Genomic DNA, 14,265 nt, shown 5'->3' with positions numbered 1-14,265 from the left:
ACAAAGATATTACAGAGATCTGAGCGGCTGTCAGATATTTCCCATTCCGTCTTATCAGTGGAAGGAATGATGTCTGGCATGGCAAACAAAGTATGTATAAAGTCCCTAAATAAAGCATGAAATTGACGGGATGCCTGTCTAAGTGAGGCCCCGTTGAAGCCACAGGCCCCCTCTCGCAGCAGACAGGTGCAGCTGCTCACCTCCAGACTGCACGCCTCCCATTTGGACTCCCATTAACGTGGCTGGCACTCTGAGTCAACACTTTTAATGCAGAAAATGACTTCATTCATTTTCCATTATAAGAACTACCATTTTAAAAATCTGCCTACACAAAGCGCTGCTTATTTTTCCGCTTCTCCACAGATGAATTTGCATACATTGGGCCACGGAAGACGGAAGAACTTTCCACATTTTAGACATGTGGTCATGGTCGTGTTCAAGTATGGGATAAAAAGGAGTAAGCAATTTACTTCCCTACGCGTCAGCTTTCAAAAGCTGGTTTAGAAATCCACACACGTAACATACTTATAACCCTGAAGATTACTTGATGACTGACGTGTATATTGATGAGCGTCTCTCTGAGTGTGTGTTGGCGGCTCGGGCATGTGTGTCTGATTGTGCTGCTTGAGGGTGCATAACAGAAATCAGCTGCAACACTGATATTTTAAGAAAGCCTTTAACTCACCAGGGAACTGGTAGCTGTAGCTTGGTGCGAATCCAGTGTATCCGCGGCCATATGTTGCCACAATATTAGGGTAACCTTTGATAGAGAAGAAAGAGATTAAAAAGAGATGAGAACGACACATTATGTATAAATAATACATACAAATGTGATATCAATATTGCATATTGCAACACAACAGAGGCAAACATTGAAATATATATAAAGTATATACAATACATACTTGGAGTAGAAACATTGAAACACTAAAGCTAGAATGCTAAAACCCCTTTTTCCTCTAAAATGAATGGGTTCTTTCAAACGTGGGTAAACCTGCTAATAAAAGCGATTGACCCCTTTCAACTGCCAGTTTGTCTTTCTGTTTGGACCGACGCACTTACAGAGACACACATGAGCTGGAGAGAGAGAGAGAGAGAGAGAGAGAGAGAGAGAGAGAGAGAGAGAGAGAGAGAGAGAGAGAGAGAGAGAGAGAGAGAGAGAGAGAGAGACCTGCTAGCTGCTGTGCAAACTGGTGAAACCGATCTCTCACATCTCATCCCATGCGTTGGTGCTCCTGTGAAAGTGTTGGGGCTCAGCTTGAGAAGCTTTGAATGGTGATTGTGTGTTTCTGAAAACTTATCCCTGCTCACTTTTTCATCCCCGTGTGCAGTGTAGCCGCAGCGTTTCTGGTTTAACGGCACCGCTGGACAGGTGACAGGCCTGTCTACCATGCCTGTGCTCTGAAAGATGTTACAGCAGGAAAAGGGTGTAAATTTGCGGGTTCGCTCGGGCATTGTGTTTACATCAATGCCGATCACAGCCAGAACCGATAAATATCCCCCCTCTACTGCAGAGTCATTTGACACGGGTGTAACTGCCAACTTAACCCTCCGCTGCCCACAAAAGCCTGATGTTAGCGAGTCTAAGAGGGGTTTTTTGACCAGCGGAGAAAAGGTTTGTAATGTGGTTACATTTTGTCATGAAAAACCTAATGGTATTTAAAAGATACAATTTCAGTAATCCAACGAAACATGAATACAGACCTTAAAATAGTTAACTAGTAACTATCACGCCCTAGATTAATACTTGCATATAAAAAGTATTGGTTGTTTTATGTGTAGTCTCAGCACGACATGTTTGAAAACCTGCAATAAGCAAGAAGAGATGTATTTTTATGCTTCAAGCCTAATAAAAAGGTGGCATGTATTTACAGCTCATAATGTTGATGGTAGATTGTCAACTGAAAATCATTTGCGGTGTGTGCAGTTTGACAACAAACAATTACACTCAATTACAGGAGCCTCTAATCTTGATCATGCTGCTCTTGCTGCTTGTTTTAAGGGTGCTGCTGTATTGTGATATATCAGCCAATTAATTTAGTGAGTAAAATGTTCTTATAACCTACGAGAGTCAAGGCCACAACTATAAAAATTGCGCCAGAATGATAAAATAATTTCCTCTCAAGACAGGCAGACGTAGTGATTTAGTATTGTGAGTCTTGCACGGCTGCCAATATTGCACACAAACTCCATTTGAAACAAGCAATTTAAGCCACATGGATCAATAAGCTGTGTCATTATATTTAAACACATTTAAAGGATGTCAACATGAGCCTAAGAGCACTTAATTGACAGGGGTTTTACCATTTCCATCTCCATGTATGGTTAAGCATCAAGATCTGGTAAATACTTGGAAACCAAAGCATTAGGCTCCTGAACAAATAGTAGGCTGCTGCTCGCAGTTCTTTACTGTCTAATTCATTCCCATTTTTTATGCAACCATAAGCTCTCAGGCATTTTTATAGCCCTGTGTAATAGCACTTTATAGCAGGTGCCTTGAAATGACGTTGGCGTCTGTTTATGTTCTGTGTGTCTTCGGCATAGCAGAAAGGTTCATGTGTTAATATGACTACATGCAGTTTGTTAAGAAGAAGCCACGGGCAAAGAAGTGAGAGCTGCTCCATATTTGCACCTCCAGCATTGCACTCACTCCCAGCTAGCTGGTTTTTTCTCACTGGCTTAACAAGGTTTGACCAGTAATTAACGTGTTATCTATAGTAGTTATCTGAAGAGTAACCAGGGCAACCGCTGCTTTGTGGGAACTAAATGTGTTTAAATAATCAGGCTGCACAAAGAGGAACCACCTCAGTCTAAGTGAGGACGGCAACATCAAGAGAGTTTTAAACACCTTGTTTCTACTAATCTCAGTTATTACTATTCCACTAATGTTTTATTTTGAATCATTTCATTATCATTCAAATTAATTTAGTCCAGTTTTTTAAAATGTAAATGAATTTATTGTGTTTTTCAAAACCCCCATTTCATTATCTTTTTTTCTTTATATCTGCATGTGCACATGTTTTAGATTTCCAACAGCAAGCAGTTTTGTTGTCTGCGTTATGTAATTATTTGTCTCTTAAAAAGCCCAAATCGGTAATATTTTATAATTTTAGATTATTTAAATGAGTGGTATATTAGCATGAAGCTTTTAATGATTTTATAAATTAGATTTTTTTTGTGTGTTTTCCATAAATGAAAATATAGTTTTGTTTTGCTGTTGTGTTTACACACTATCAGAGGTTTGGCCTTTAAAGTTGTGTGTATATATGTATACACAGACACAAAACACACACCACACATATATAAAATGAGTGTGTTTTTAAGGTGCTATATTCAGTACATAACCTTTAAGATCAGTTATATGAATATTTTAATGAGCCACCACACATTTCCTCATCCGAATCTGTAACATCTCTGATAAAACAGAAAACTGTGATCAGTTGGTAAAGCTTGCTTTTTACATTTTATATTTCAAACATGCACAAATAAGGCAAAATTAAACCACAGCCACAAAATTGTAAAACTTGCCATGGAGTGAAAATGTAATCACACTTTGTCATCTGTAAACCAAAATCAAAGTAAAAGGTTACTGCCTTGTTTAGAAAGTCTACAGTCCCCGGGAGGATGGAGAGTTGCAATGAGGCCCAGAGAGGGCCCAGTGTCATTAGAAAAATTTAAGAGTAGCAGATGTATTGTTCATCTGCTGTCATGATTCTTATTACGACCACAGACCCACCAGTTAATTAGCTGGACAGTTTTCAGACAGAAGCAGCTGTGGGCAACATATTGAGGAACGGGATGTGTGGGAGCAGGCAGATAGGAAGTGGGATACAGACAAAACAAGAAATTTGAGTAGAACGGGTGGGTGAGCGAGTGAGGCTCGGTGTAAGTCGGTGAGAATTTGAGCACCATCAGAAGGTAATATAAACATAATTAACCCTCTAATTATGGTATATGTCTCAGTCTTTATCTGTTTTCCTCAAGCTATTATCACCTTCAACCATAAGTCTGGACTAAATTACCTAATAAGAGGAAGTCCTTTAGGCCAGGAATGAATCACAGGAGCCTTGATAACTCTTTCTTCCTGGTGTGTCGAGCTACACTTCAGAAACTGACCTTGGAAACCTCTTTCAGGCTCCTGTGTCCTCGCTTCTCGTTAGCTACATACCAGCCTGATAAATTACCCCCTGAATGTCTACATTGTAAATTTGGGGCTACAAATTCCTACAGACACTGTGGACTAATAGTTTACAGCAGATGAGACATTTTATACAGAGCAACTAGAAAAATTAACAGTACAATATATATTACTGCATTGCCTTGCAGTTTTGGAGCAATTACACAGAAAGATATTATTTATACATTTTGTCCAGAGGTGCTGTATGTGCACATGTGCGCTTGTGTCTACAGAATGAAGGTGTCAAAACATATTTTGCATGCGAGCATATTTGTGAGGGTGAGAATGTGCACGAGTGTATGTAGGCTATGTGCATGTGCATGTGCGTGTGTGTGTGTGAGCATGTGTGTAGATGCTCTGTTCTGTATGCCTCAGAGCCTGTGCCAGCTGGAATCAGAAAGGTTGACCTTGGTCATAAATATCTAATCAGTGTTTGCTGTCCATGAAAAAGTTCAATTTATTCCTGACCCAATGGGAAAATGCCTCTCCCAGACCCTCTCCACTCTCGCAGACAAAAAGAAATGCAACTAAGATAGGCGGCGAGGGGTCTGGTCTGGATGAAGTAGGACAGAGGCTATACCAGAGAGAGAAAAAAAAAGAAATCCTCATTAGGTGCTGATGAGAAGTCATCACCAGGAAGCTACAGATGGATAGCTTTCACAAAAGCCCTCTCTGTTTGTTCGGTCTGAAAAGAACTGTGATATGATACAATGAAAAGCTATCACGCACCGAAAAATATTGGATATTATGTGTTTGAGACTGTCTTACTTTCAACCTGAATAAATACCAAAACCGAAATAGTTGGCTTAGACACAGCAGCTCCTTATACTGCCTTATTTCAACATCTTCTGAAATGGCAAAAACCGTTTTCCTGCTCTGATGTACTGCATTACAATTGGTTATACATGGCGACTATAAATGAGGAATTTGCAGCCAGATATGTACAGCAAGTCTGTGAGGACAGAGCCATCGAGAGGAATATAAAAGTGTTGGGAAAGTGGATTAAGGTGAGTTAAGCCACTGTTTCGTGAAATCTTAGCACATCTACAAATATTTCGAAACAGGAGCGAAGGAGAAAGTAGCAGAAAGGAGAGAGAGAGAGAGAGAGAACCTGCTGTTGTTCGGAGCATTTCACTAAATAAAGCCTGCCATTGTGTCTGGCCTGGTGGTGGCCTCTTAGTGCTCTTATTTGCCTTATTAATATGCATGCTAATGTATCTATTTTATGGCTCAACAGTTCTGATTCACTTTAAAATCAATTATCCATCTGGTACACCCATACCTCGCCCCGGCTCAAATGTGTATTAATTTCAGCAAACATACATCGGGCACAACACAATAAAGATAAATGCCTCGATTAGAGGCAGTAAACAAAGGAGCTAGGGATGGCTTTAATGAGATTTGGCACAAAAGGAGCTTACACTTTCTTAAATAATGAGCCTAGGGTCCCTTTTTCCAAATGCAAATTATAGAAAGGAATGTTTCGCCGTCCTTGTTCCAATTTCATTTAGATAAGAGTGTCTCCAAACAAGTTGGCTGTTAATATTCTCACATGAGCACATCACTGCCTTCCTGGCTGCCATCTCCCAATGGAGGGGAAGAGTGCTCTCCTCTTTGCAGACACATTAGACTGTAATAAGTTCTGAAAAGTTCACTGTGCTTGTTAAATACTTCTCTACAGATGAGATGGAACCGGGAGCGACTTAGATAGAGCCGACACAAGCACTTGGCCAGTCTTATCAACACTTTTACCACAAACAACTGCATAATCAGTCTCATGAAAAGGTCAAGCCTGCAATAACCCTGACAGTTTATAAAACTGTATATAGAGAGATGAACAGATACATATACGCACAGACAGATATATACATAAACAGCAGCTACTGATGGATCATTTGTTGTCTGCTTGTTTCAGAATAGCTCGACATCACAATAATTGTTTTAAATCCAATGGATCTAAACTTGTTTATTTTTTTTCCAAGCGAAATAACAGCACTTGATACTGACTTTCAAAGCTGCTTTAAACATTACGTTAGCCCATACAGATAAAAATGCATGACTGTGGCTCTGCCCGCACCTGCTACATGGGGAGGGGGAGGGGCCACTTGCACGGCAAAATGAGTCTCTTACAATCAGCTGCATGTCTCTTTTGCTTTTGAAGGAAAATATAAATCTTTCATGTGGGGGCAAATACATTTGGTTGGGGTCACACATATAAATTATATGCATACGAAATGCAGATAGATAGACAGATAGACAGATAGATAGATAGATAGATAGATAGATAGATAGATAGATAGATAGATAGATAGATAGATAGATAGATAGATAGATAGATAGATAGATAGATAGATAGATAGATAGATAGATAGATAGATAGAACAGAGGGCAGGTAGGGAGAGTGTGCAATATTGTTAAATAAAAAGGGCCATGGGCATGGGGCTGGATGGTAATGAAGGGGGGTGGGCCAGCAGCTGAGGTCCCTGTAGATGAGATCTCTCCCTGACATGTGTGTCCCCTTCATTACCCATTAAGGGGGGCACAGTGATGAATCCTTAATATGACATTACACCAATTTTCCTCTTCATTTAGTCTGCTAATGTGCTGGTCTGCTCCTATATGCCCAGGGGCTGCCTGTACCAGACTCAACCAGAAATAGACCACAGTGGCCACTGGTGGCACACCTTGAAGCAGCCTAATTAGGGGCAGCGCCCACCTAATGGGGTTATCTAGACGAGAGTTTGCATAAGTTGATTTTTTTAGCAGGTAGAAACTGATGACGGAATGGTGTGCGTGTCTGGCATACCCCTAAAAAAAAGCTGACAATTAATGTTTTCATTTGCCAGCTGGTAGAAAAATATGACTCGTTTAAAACAGAATTTAATCCCTGCTTTTTGTTTTATAGCCAAATTGTTGCTCAAGTGACGTTTTCAGCATCATTCCAGATTTATGTATGACATAAAGGTGTCAAAAATTAGCTCATTTGTTTGTGTGTGTGCATGAGTGTGTGAATGTATCTTGTGTGTATGACTCACTCAGCATGCCCATCCCCAGCATGAAGGCATCCATGGTGTAGGGCAGACCCCTGGCTCGCCCCCGTGTACCTGGTGGGAACATCACCTCCTTGGGCTGGGCCTTCTTACATTCTACCTATGTAGACAGACAAACACACACATATGCACATGTACACACACACACACAAAAACACACAAACACAAAAACACACACACACACACACAGAGACAAACCATTAGACTGTGTAGGTACACAACCAGACAGTTCTGACAGGCCTGTCTCAGCTCTTTAAGGTGGTTTTCTATTTGAGTTGCACAGCTAGATGTTTTCCATAGAGAAAAACAAGACTGAGTCTATCTGAGCACCTCGCATTTTAGAGGAAAGTCTCTAAGGAAAACTTACAATCATGCTCCTCCTGCATTAAAGCAAAGGTTATTGCTCCAGTGAGCATGTGTCCAAAGCCTCGGGGAAATACAAGCTAAATACTTTCCAAGAGTTTGTGAGACATCAAGGTAGGAGAAGCTCTGTTCTCCAACGCCATTATCAAAGTCCTGCTGTGTGGCAGTATGTCCAGTCTCTTTGTGAAAAGCAGTTTTATTGTTCAATCTAAACACAGAATAATCTCAAAGGCAATAATCTCTCCTGACAGAATGTCTATTTGTTCAGTCTTGTTTCTTTCATTTAACTTAAGTCGTGCCAGAGCAGAGTGTTTAAAATCTGGCACAGGCAGAAAATGTGTTTCATAACTGAATATGGCTCTTTTCTTTTTCTCTTTTTATGTGTATTGTGCATTTGTGTACGTCTGCCCGTCCTAAGTCCCATTCCACCTGCAGCATTCATCTCTCTCCTGCATTTCTTTCTCTCACTCCACTTTTCACACATGCAGGTTTGTTCATTTCCCATCTTGCAAGACTGACATCTCCTCCTCCTACATAACACATATCAAATGAGGGATGTGACAGGGGCAGATGAGGAGAAGGAGGAAGATGAGAGTCCTATTTACAACATATCTATCCTATCTCGATGAATTATAGAGAAGCACAAGCGGCTGACAAGGGTGGCATGGTCTTGCGTCTGTTGGTTGTTCTTTGCTAGGCTGAGTCTGTTCACCATGCTGCACAATCTATTTGCTCCACTGCCTGCTTGGCATCAGCCTGTCCATCTGTTTGTCTGTTTGCCTCCTGGCTCTCGCCTGCTTCTCCCTACTGCCTCCACTTAAGCAGGGTTTTCTCGGCTGCTGCGATTCACATGTCATCCTGGCCTGCTGCACAAGACAGGCTACTGCTCCAGTGCTGTGTACACCTCAACCAAGGTACAACCCTGCATCCATACAAAAAGGCTCGCAACTCTGACAGGCCAGAGGTGCGTATTACTATTCACGCACAACTCAAAACACACACAAATACATAAACAGTGGCAGACACAATGTGCTACTGCGAGTTGCCAAACTGGAATAAAACTTCACATCTGCAAGAAGTCGTTGTGCTAAATGAATAGTGTAACAAGCTCCGTGTATCCAGCAGAGAGGTGGAAATGTAAAAAGGTAACACTAATGAAAAAGGTTTCTATCACAGAGGGAAAGTTGCTGCGTTGCAGAGCTGTGATTTGTTGCTGTTAGCAGCCCTTTCATTTGAAGCAGACCAACTAAAGTACACAGTTCCCTCAGCCACTTTGTAGCTGTCACAGCTACTCTGCCCTCCTCGCTCGCCTAGCATGGTTTGACATTGTACTGAAGAGACCACAGGCACTCGCGGCATTATTGTCAGAGAATGACCCCCGGCATGGAGTCAGGAACCAGGTGGGACAAATGGGTCTGTTAGAAATCTCAGCACACTGCTGGGATCTTTGCGTTCACATAGCTGGGTGACAAATACCGCCGAGCTCTGCCCACACCACAGACATGACGACGTCTGATCGGCGTCCTCCAGCAGCCCCTGCCACATCCAGCGAGTTGAATGCTCAGGTAGCCTGCTGGGAGACAGAGCCAGGTGTGAGTCATGCCTACATGCTCTCAGATGTGGGTCTTTGATATTCAGAGAGAAGGCTCTTTGTCATGGATTTAAAACCAGCCAGGAGCCAGGATCTGTGGTGGTGTGAGTGTGTGGGTGTTCACCTGCTTCAAACAACGCAGGACTGTTTGAGGGAGGGAGGCAGGAGCTTTCAAGAGTGAACTCAGTCAAAAAACAAGAAAAAGAGAGGAGAACAGAGAGGACTGCAAGACAATTCGAAGTCAGACAATGACGCACTGCAAAGATTTTGCAGTTGCGAGTGCGGAGATTCAAAATTTCCCCATGTGGAGGGATTTCACCAACTCCACCTACTGCTGTGTGAACTGTGAGGAACAGTATATTTACAGGCTCTCGTTCAACTCCAGCTTTCTTCCTGAATTACTGCTTGTGCAACTGGTCTCGGCCTCTTGTTGCTACAAAGGCGACACAATATTGTGTTATGAAAAGTATCCTGACTCAGAATTCAGAGGTCAAGAATGGAGGGGATCGAGCACCATTGTACCTCGCTGAGAAAAGGCACACCCTATTAACCTTCCCTGCCTTCACTGCTTTGTGCAGGAATAGCAACCACTAGATCTGAGAGCGTCAAACACACACACACACACACACACACACACATACAGATCGCAAGACAGGTGTCTGTTGAAGTGAACCCCTGCCACACAGCATTGACAAGGTATGGTTACCTCATCCTGCGTGCTTTGAACATACATCGAGATGTTTTCCCCTCTGCTGCACGGATATACTTCAGTTGATAGCTTATCATTGGAAACTGTGTCACTCTGTAACCCAAGATAAAGTCAGGGTGGGCGGGAAACAGAGACAGCCTATATACGGTGTTAAATAAATCTTTTTAGTAACTTATTTGAAATACTGTTTGTGATTGCTACAAGGGCTAAATTGCCAGGCGGGAGATTTATTACAACAACTGGGGGCTCTTTGCTTGTGTTAGTCTGAGCGATCAGGGCAATCACTCAGACTCCAGCGTGCAACGTACAGCTGTTTTAAAAAAAAAGTGGGCCTTGGATCACATCCAAGCAACCTGCAGCCCAGTTTGTCAGGAGTAAACAGTAATCCAAACCAACATCAGGAAATGACCCCAAAACGCTGTGTGCTATAAGGAGACAGATGTTGACATAAAGTAGCAAGTGCTTAGAAGGTCCAGGGCGATAAGATGAAAAAAAGAAAAAAGAGAAAAGATGTGATGTTAATAGGACACAAGCCAATTCTGTCCACATAGCATTAATGGTTTAATATGTTGTTCTGCTCATGAAATCATGATTGTCTTGTTTTCTTTTTTTAACAAGCGACTAAACCTGATGTAGATGCACACAAACACATGACAACATGCACTTGTAGGAGCTCGAAAGCGCTACTTAATCAGTGTAGCCAAACAGCTCACTGATGGAGAATAAACAAACAACTGCCTCCCTCATGTACGAGCCCTATGATACAGAGCGGTGAGATGCACCAGTTATGACCTTTCCAATATGTCTCCCATACATATTAACCTTGTAGGTATAACAGGAAGATGTGGGCGGGATGGACTGGCAATGACTGTCCTTCAGGGACGAGTGTTGTGGGTGAAGTGTGTGTGTGTACGCGCGCAAATGTGTGTGTGTGTGTGTGTCGCGTGGGAGGTGTACGTCTACTATTAGCTTCACTAGTGAATGGATTCTATCCGTAGACTGACAGACTGAAGAAAAGAAACAGTGTGATTCATTTACTCCAGCTCCCACTCCCAGCTGAATAGTCAAAACACATAGACCGAAAAGTTAGGAAATGTCACGGCTCTGAATGCACAGTGTCAGGCATGGTGGGGTGGGATTATTCACTTAGGAAAAAAGGCTTCTTACCGCCATTTAACAAAGGGTTTATTAAAAGATCAGTAAAAACAAGTTAAACCAATATCTCGGAGTATTGAATAAAACCGATTCTACTATTTTCTAAACTCTATTTAAAGAAAATCTAGCTGGTAGAAAGGACAGATGGAAAAGTGGATTTTGAAACATTTTCCATTCACAGCTGTTAAATTTCATCCCTATTGAGATCTATTATAATTTCTGTGAATCCAAAACGTTCCTCTTCCCCAGTATTGGTCCACATACCTATAAATGTTGCAGGCCTCTAAAGGATCAGTGTTTGATACAAACAACATAACCTTGGTTTGGAGGATGTGAACCACTGAAAACAAAAGCTGTATGTCATGTGTTTTATAAAGTGGGTAGTTACAGCAGACTTCCCATTCAATAAGAAGTTTTGGATAAAGCAAAACGATGCCTTCAATGGCCAGCAATCTTGCAGGCGTCATTATGTCTGATGACATCTCAGCATGGTTATATAAAAGCTAAGGAATATGAGGTCATTTTAAGGACCTGGTGTTCCCTGTGGTGCAAACACTGTTTCCTCACCCTGTGTCTACGTTACGAGATGATATTGTCACCATACCACCACACTGAGGGATACATTCAGAAGTGAGGCCATGATCATCAGGTTGACATCAAATGGCTTCCATCACTTCCTCAATCAGCAGATCTGAACATCATTAAGCTTTTATGGGACATCCTGTGGTGCAGAGTGTGGAGTGGATTTCCACCTCCTTCATCCCTCAAAGCTTTCCTTCTTCAATGAAGGGTAAACATCCAATTACTTACAGTCCAGAACTTGTAAGGCAGCACTCCACAAGGGACTGAAACTCTGCTGAAGGGTGGTCCTACACCCTTATTAGGCACTTGGTGTTCAAACAGTCTTAAAGATCTCCAGTCTTTTAGAAAATATTTTCAGAGATTTTTTCAAGAACCCACAGATTGAAGCTGCTCTCTGTAGAAATACCCTTTAAATAGTAACTACACCCTTAAATTCTGCTGGAGCTCTCCCTCGCAGCATGTCCAAAAACTACAACAGAGGAGGAACAACTGTAGGAGGTGCGGCCTTGTGGCTATGTGGTGTGTGACGTGGAGGGCCAGGGAACTGACTGCCGCTCAGTGCAGCATGGACAGAGATGTAAACTAACCAGCCATGAGAAGCTTCTGTCGGTCAATGCACACAAAAGACCTCCCAGTCTTTCCTTTTATGTCACCATTAGGGATGGGCCACAGGTTTTGCTCAGATTCAAGAACACACAGACTACCTACGTTTGAACAGAAAGATCTACCTGCATCAACATCATATGCCAACAACAACAACAGCTACATAGGCAGAAATAAGTGAATTTAGGGTCAAGTTTCTCTGTAATGTTTAATGGCAGGTCAACTGAACATAGGACAGCAGAACCAGCACAGGTGGCACTAACTGACTCAGCAGGTGGGTCCAATTAAAGGTAATTACGCTTAGTTAGCCGATCACAGATTACCTGCAGCTTATCGCCATATAGCTAGCGCAGCAGCCTAAAGGCTACCACCATCATAAACCTTTACCATGGCTACATGTACGTGTTTTAGATAGGCAGGCACAGCTGCGGGGCTTTCTCAGACGATGTCGATGTTGTGATGATGACTGAGAGGAAATCTACTTTCAAAAGGCATGTCTCCTAGAAATGTCCGAGCTGCAGTCAAGTGATCTGATCAAGCTACAGTACGGTCGTAAGCAGGCCACAGAGCTATATTTTCAACTCCATTTCCTGTAATTTTAAATATTTAAATTCACAAAGTGAGTTTGACAGTTCTCTCCAAAAGAAATTAGACAATGGAACAAGAAAAACTTATTAAAATGATCATTATTAATATCATTTAATATTATCCCTTCAGAGAGAGAGATGAATTAACTGTTAAAAAGGAAATCAAAAACTACTAAATTATGTTCTGTGCCCCTTTTTAGAGTTCGAAGTTACACTCCATTAAGGAATAAAGTTAACAAAAAACGTCAAGGAAAATTGCATTTTCGTCCTGCTCCTTCATTAAGGGCATTATTAAAAACAAAATAAAACATGCCATACAAAATAAGGTTGCATGATACTGTTTAGGTTTTTATTTTCCTTTTTACCTATACAATGTGCAGAGTGCTGTAGATGAGTGTCCCAATATTAAAGGCTAATGTATAAACGCCTTCCTGTACTTGTCTCTTCCCTCAGTGACTGGAAGAGTCAGAGCCGATTCTCCTCGGCGCAGTAATTGGTTGGTCATGTCAAGAAGACACAGTGAGAAATTGACGACTAACAGAAAATTCCTCCCTCCTGTTGTGATCATTTGCTGCTGTTGAATATTAAAAATGACACATTAAAGAACGTTACCTTGAAGCACCAATGTGAGTCCATTTTAATGGCACATTGTTCACTCATCAGAGCCAGTGCTTGATAGGTATTATTATGAATTAGCTGTGCAGGCAGAACAGTGGGATGAGGAGTGATGGGCAGTATCCTGCCTTAGAAGACGGAGCTCACCACTTTTCCTTCACTGGATTAAGCTACTGGCTTGCTAGTGTATGGAATAGATCTTATATGTACATATGAGGAAACCAGAGGGTGTGATAAACTGTTGGTAGTATTTGAAAACCATCAAGCCATCTTCTGTTTATTGATTTTTACTCCACAGTATTTACTGGTTTTAATACAAGGTGCTGTGGTGAGAGGATGTTTCTGCAATCATGTGGAGTCCTGGAGAGGATAATCCATACTTTTATCACAGCCTGCGTTTGCTAAAGCAGGGCGGCCGAGAGAGGTGAAAGCTGATGTGGAAGCCAGTGCTGCTGCTGGTGGGGCAGGTTGAGAGCTTCTTGCTGAGCAGCACCCTGTTTTTAATTATATATGAGGCAGAACTCACAGTGACAGAGAGGAAGTGCTCCTGAGAGTGAGGCCTCGGTGGCACATGAACACAGGGTGACTGACCAAGTCACTAAAAGGTCCCGTCACTCACATCTGAGTGGGCACTGACCCACTACACTGCCACAGCCCTTGAGAGGACGGGCAAGGAGAAGGTGGGGTGCCCTGTACATCCACAGCCCTCCCATGTGGGGTGGAATTTCTGTCTGCATCAATTATTCAAGAACCATCTTAGATAACACTCACGGGGAGGATGGATGAGGTCTATTTCTGTATGGTACTTCATAAGGATGAAGACAGGAGGCATT

The 14,265-nt window shown here is 42.0% G+C and overlaps 1 protein-coding gene across 8 annotated transcripts in view; it reads right to left on the bottom strand.

Moving 5' to 3' along the window:
- The window catches only part of LOC310997167 (RNA-binding protein Musashi homolog 2), a 223,580-nt gene that overhangs the window by 43,203 nt on the left and 166,112 nt on the right, over positions 1–14,265 (bottom strand). For all 8 annotated transcript variants that reach the window (XM_083986820.1, XM_083986821.1, XM_083986819.1 and 5 more), the window contains exons 9-10: positions 7,213–7,327; positions 686–760 (exon numbers count right to left, since the gene is read on the bottom strand). In XM_083986820.1, coding sequence (XP_083842946.1) covers positions 686–760; positions 7,213–7,327 — 190 coding nt within the window. The remainder of the gene's footprint in view (positions 1–685; positions 761–7,212; positions 7,328–14,265) is intronic.

The sequence above is a fragment of the Trachurus trachurus genome (genome assembly GCF_905171665.1).
Source record: "Trachurus trachurus genome assembly, chromosome: 14".
In the NCBI taxonomy this organism is placed as follows: domain Eukaryota; kingdom Metazoa; phylum Chordata; class Actinopteri; order Carangiformes; family Carangidae; genus Trachurus; species Trachurus trachurus.
Note: the sequence above shows the minus strand (reverse complement) of the source record. Positions and strands in the feature narration are given on the sequence as shown.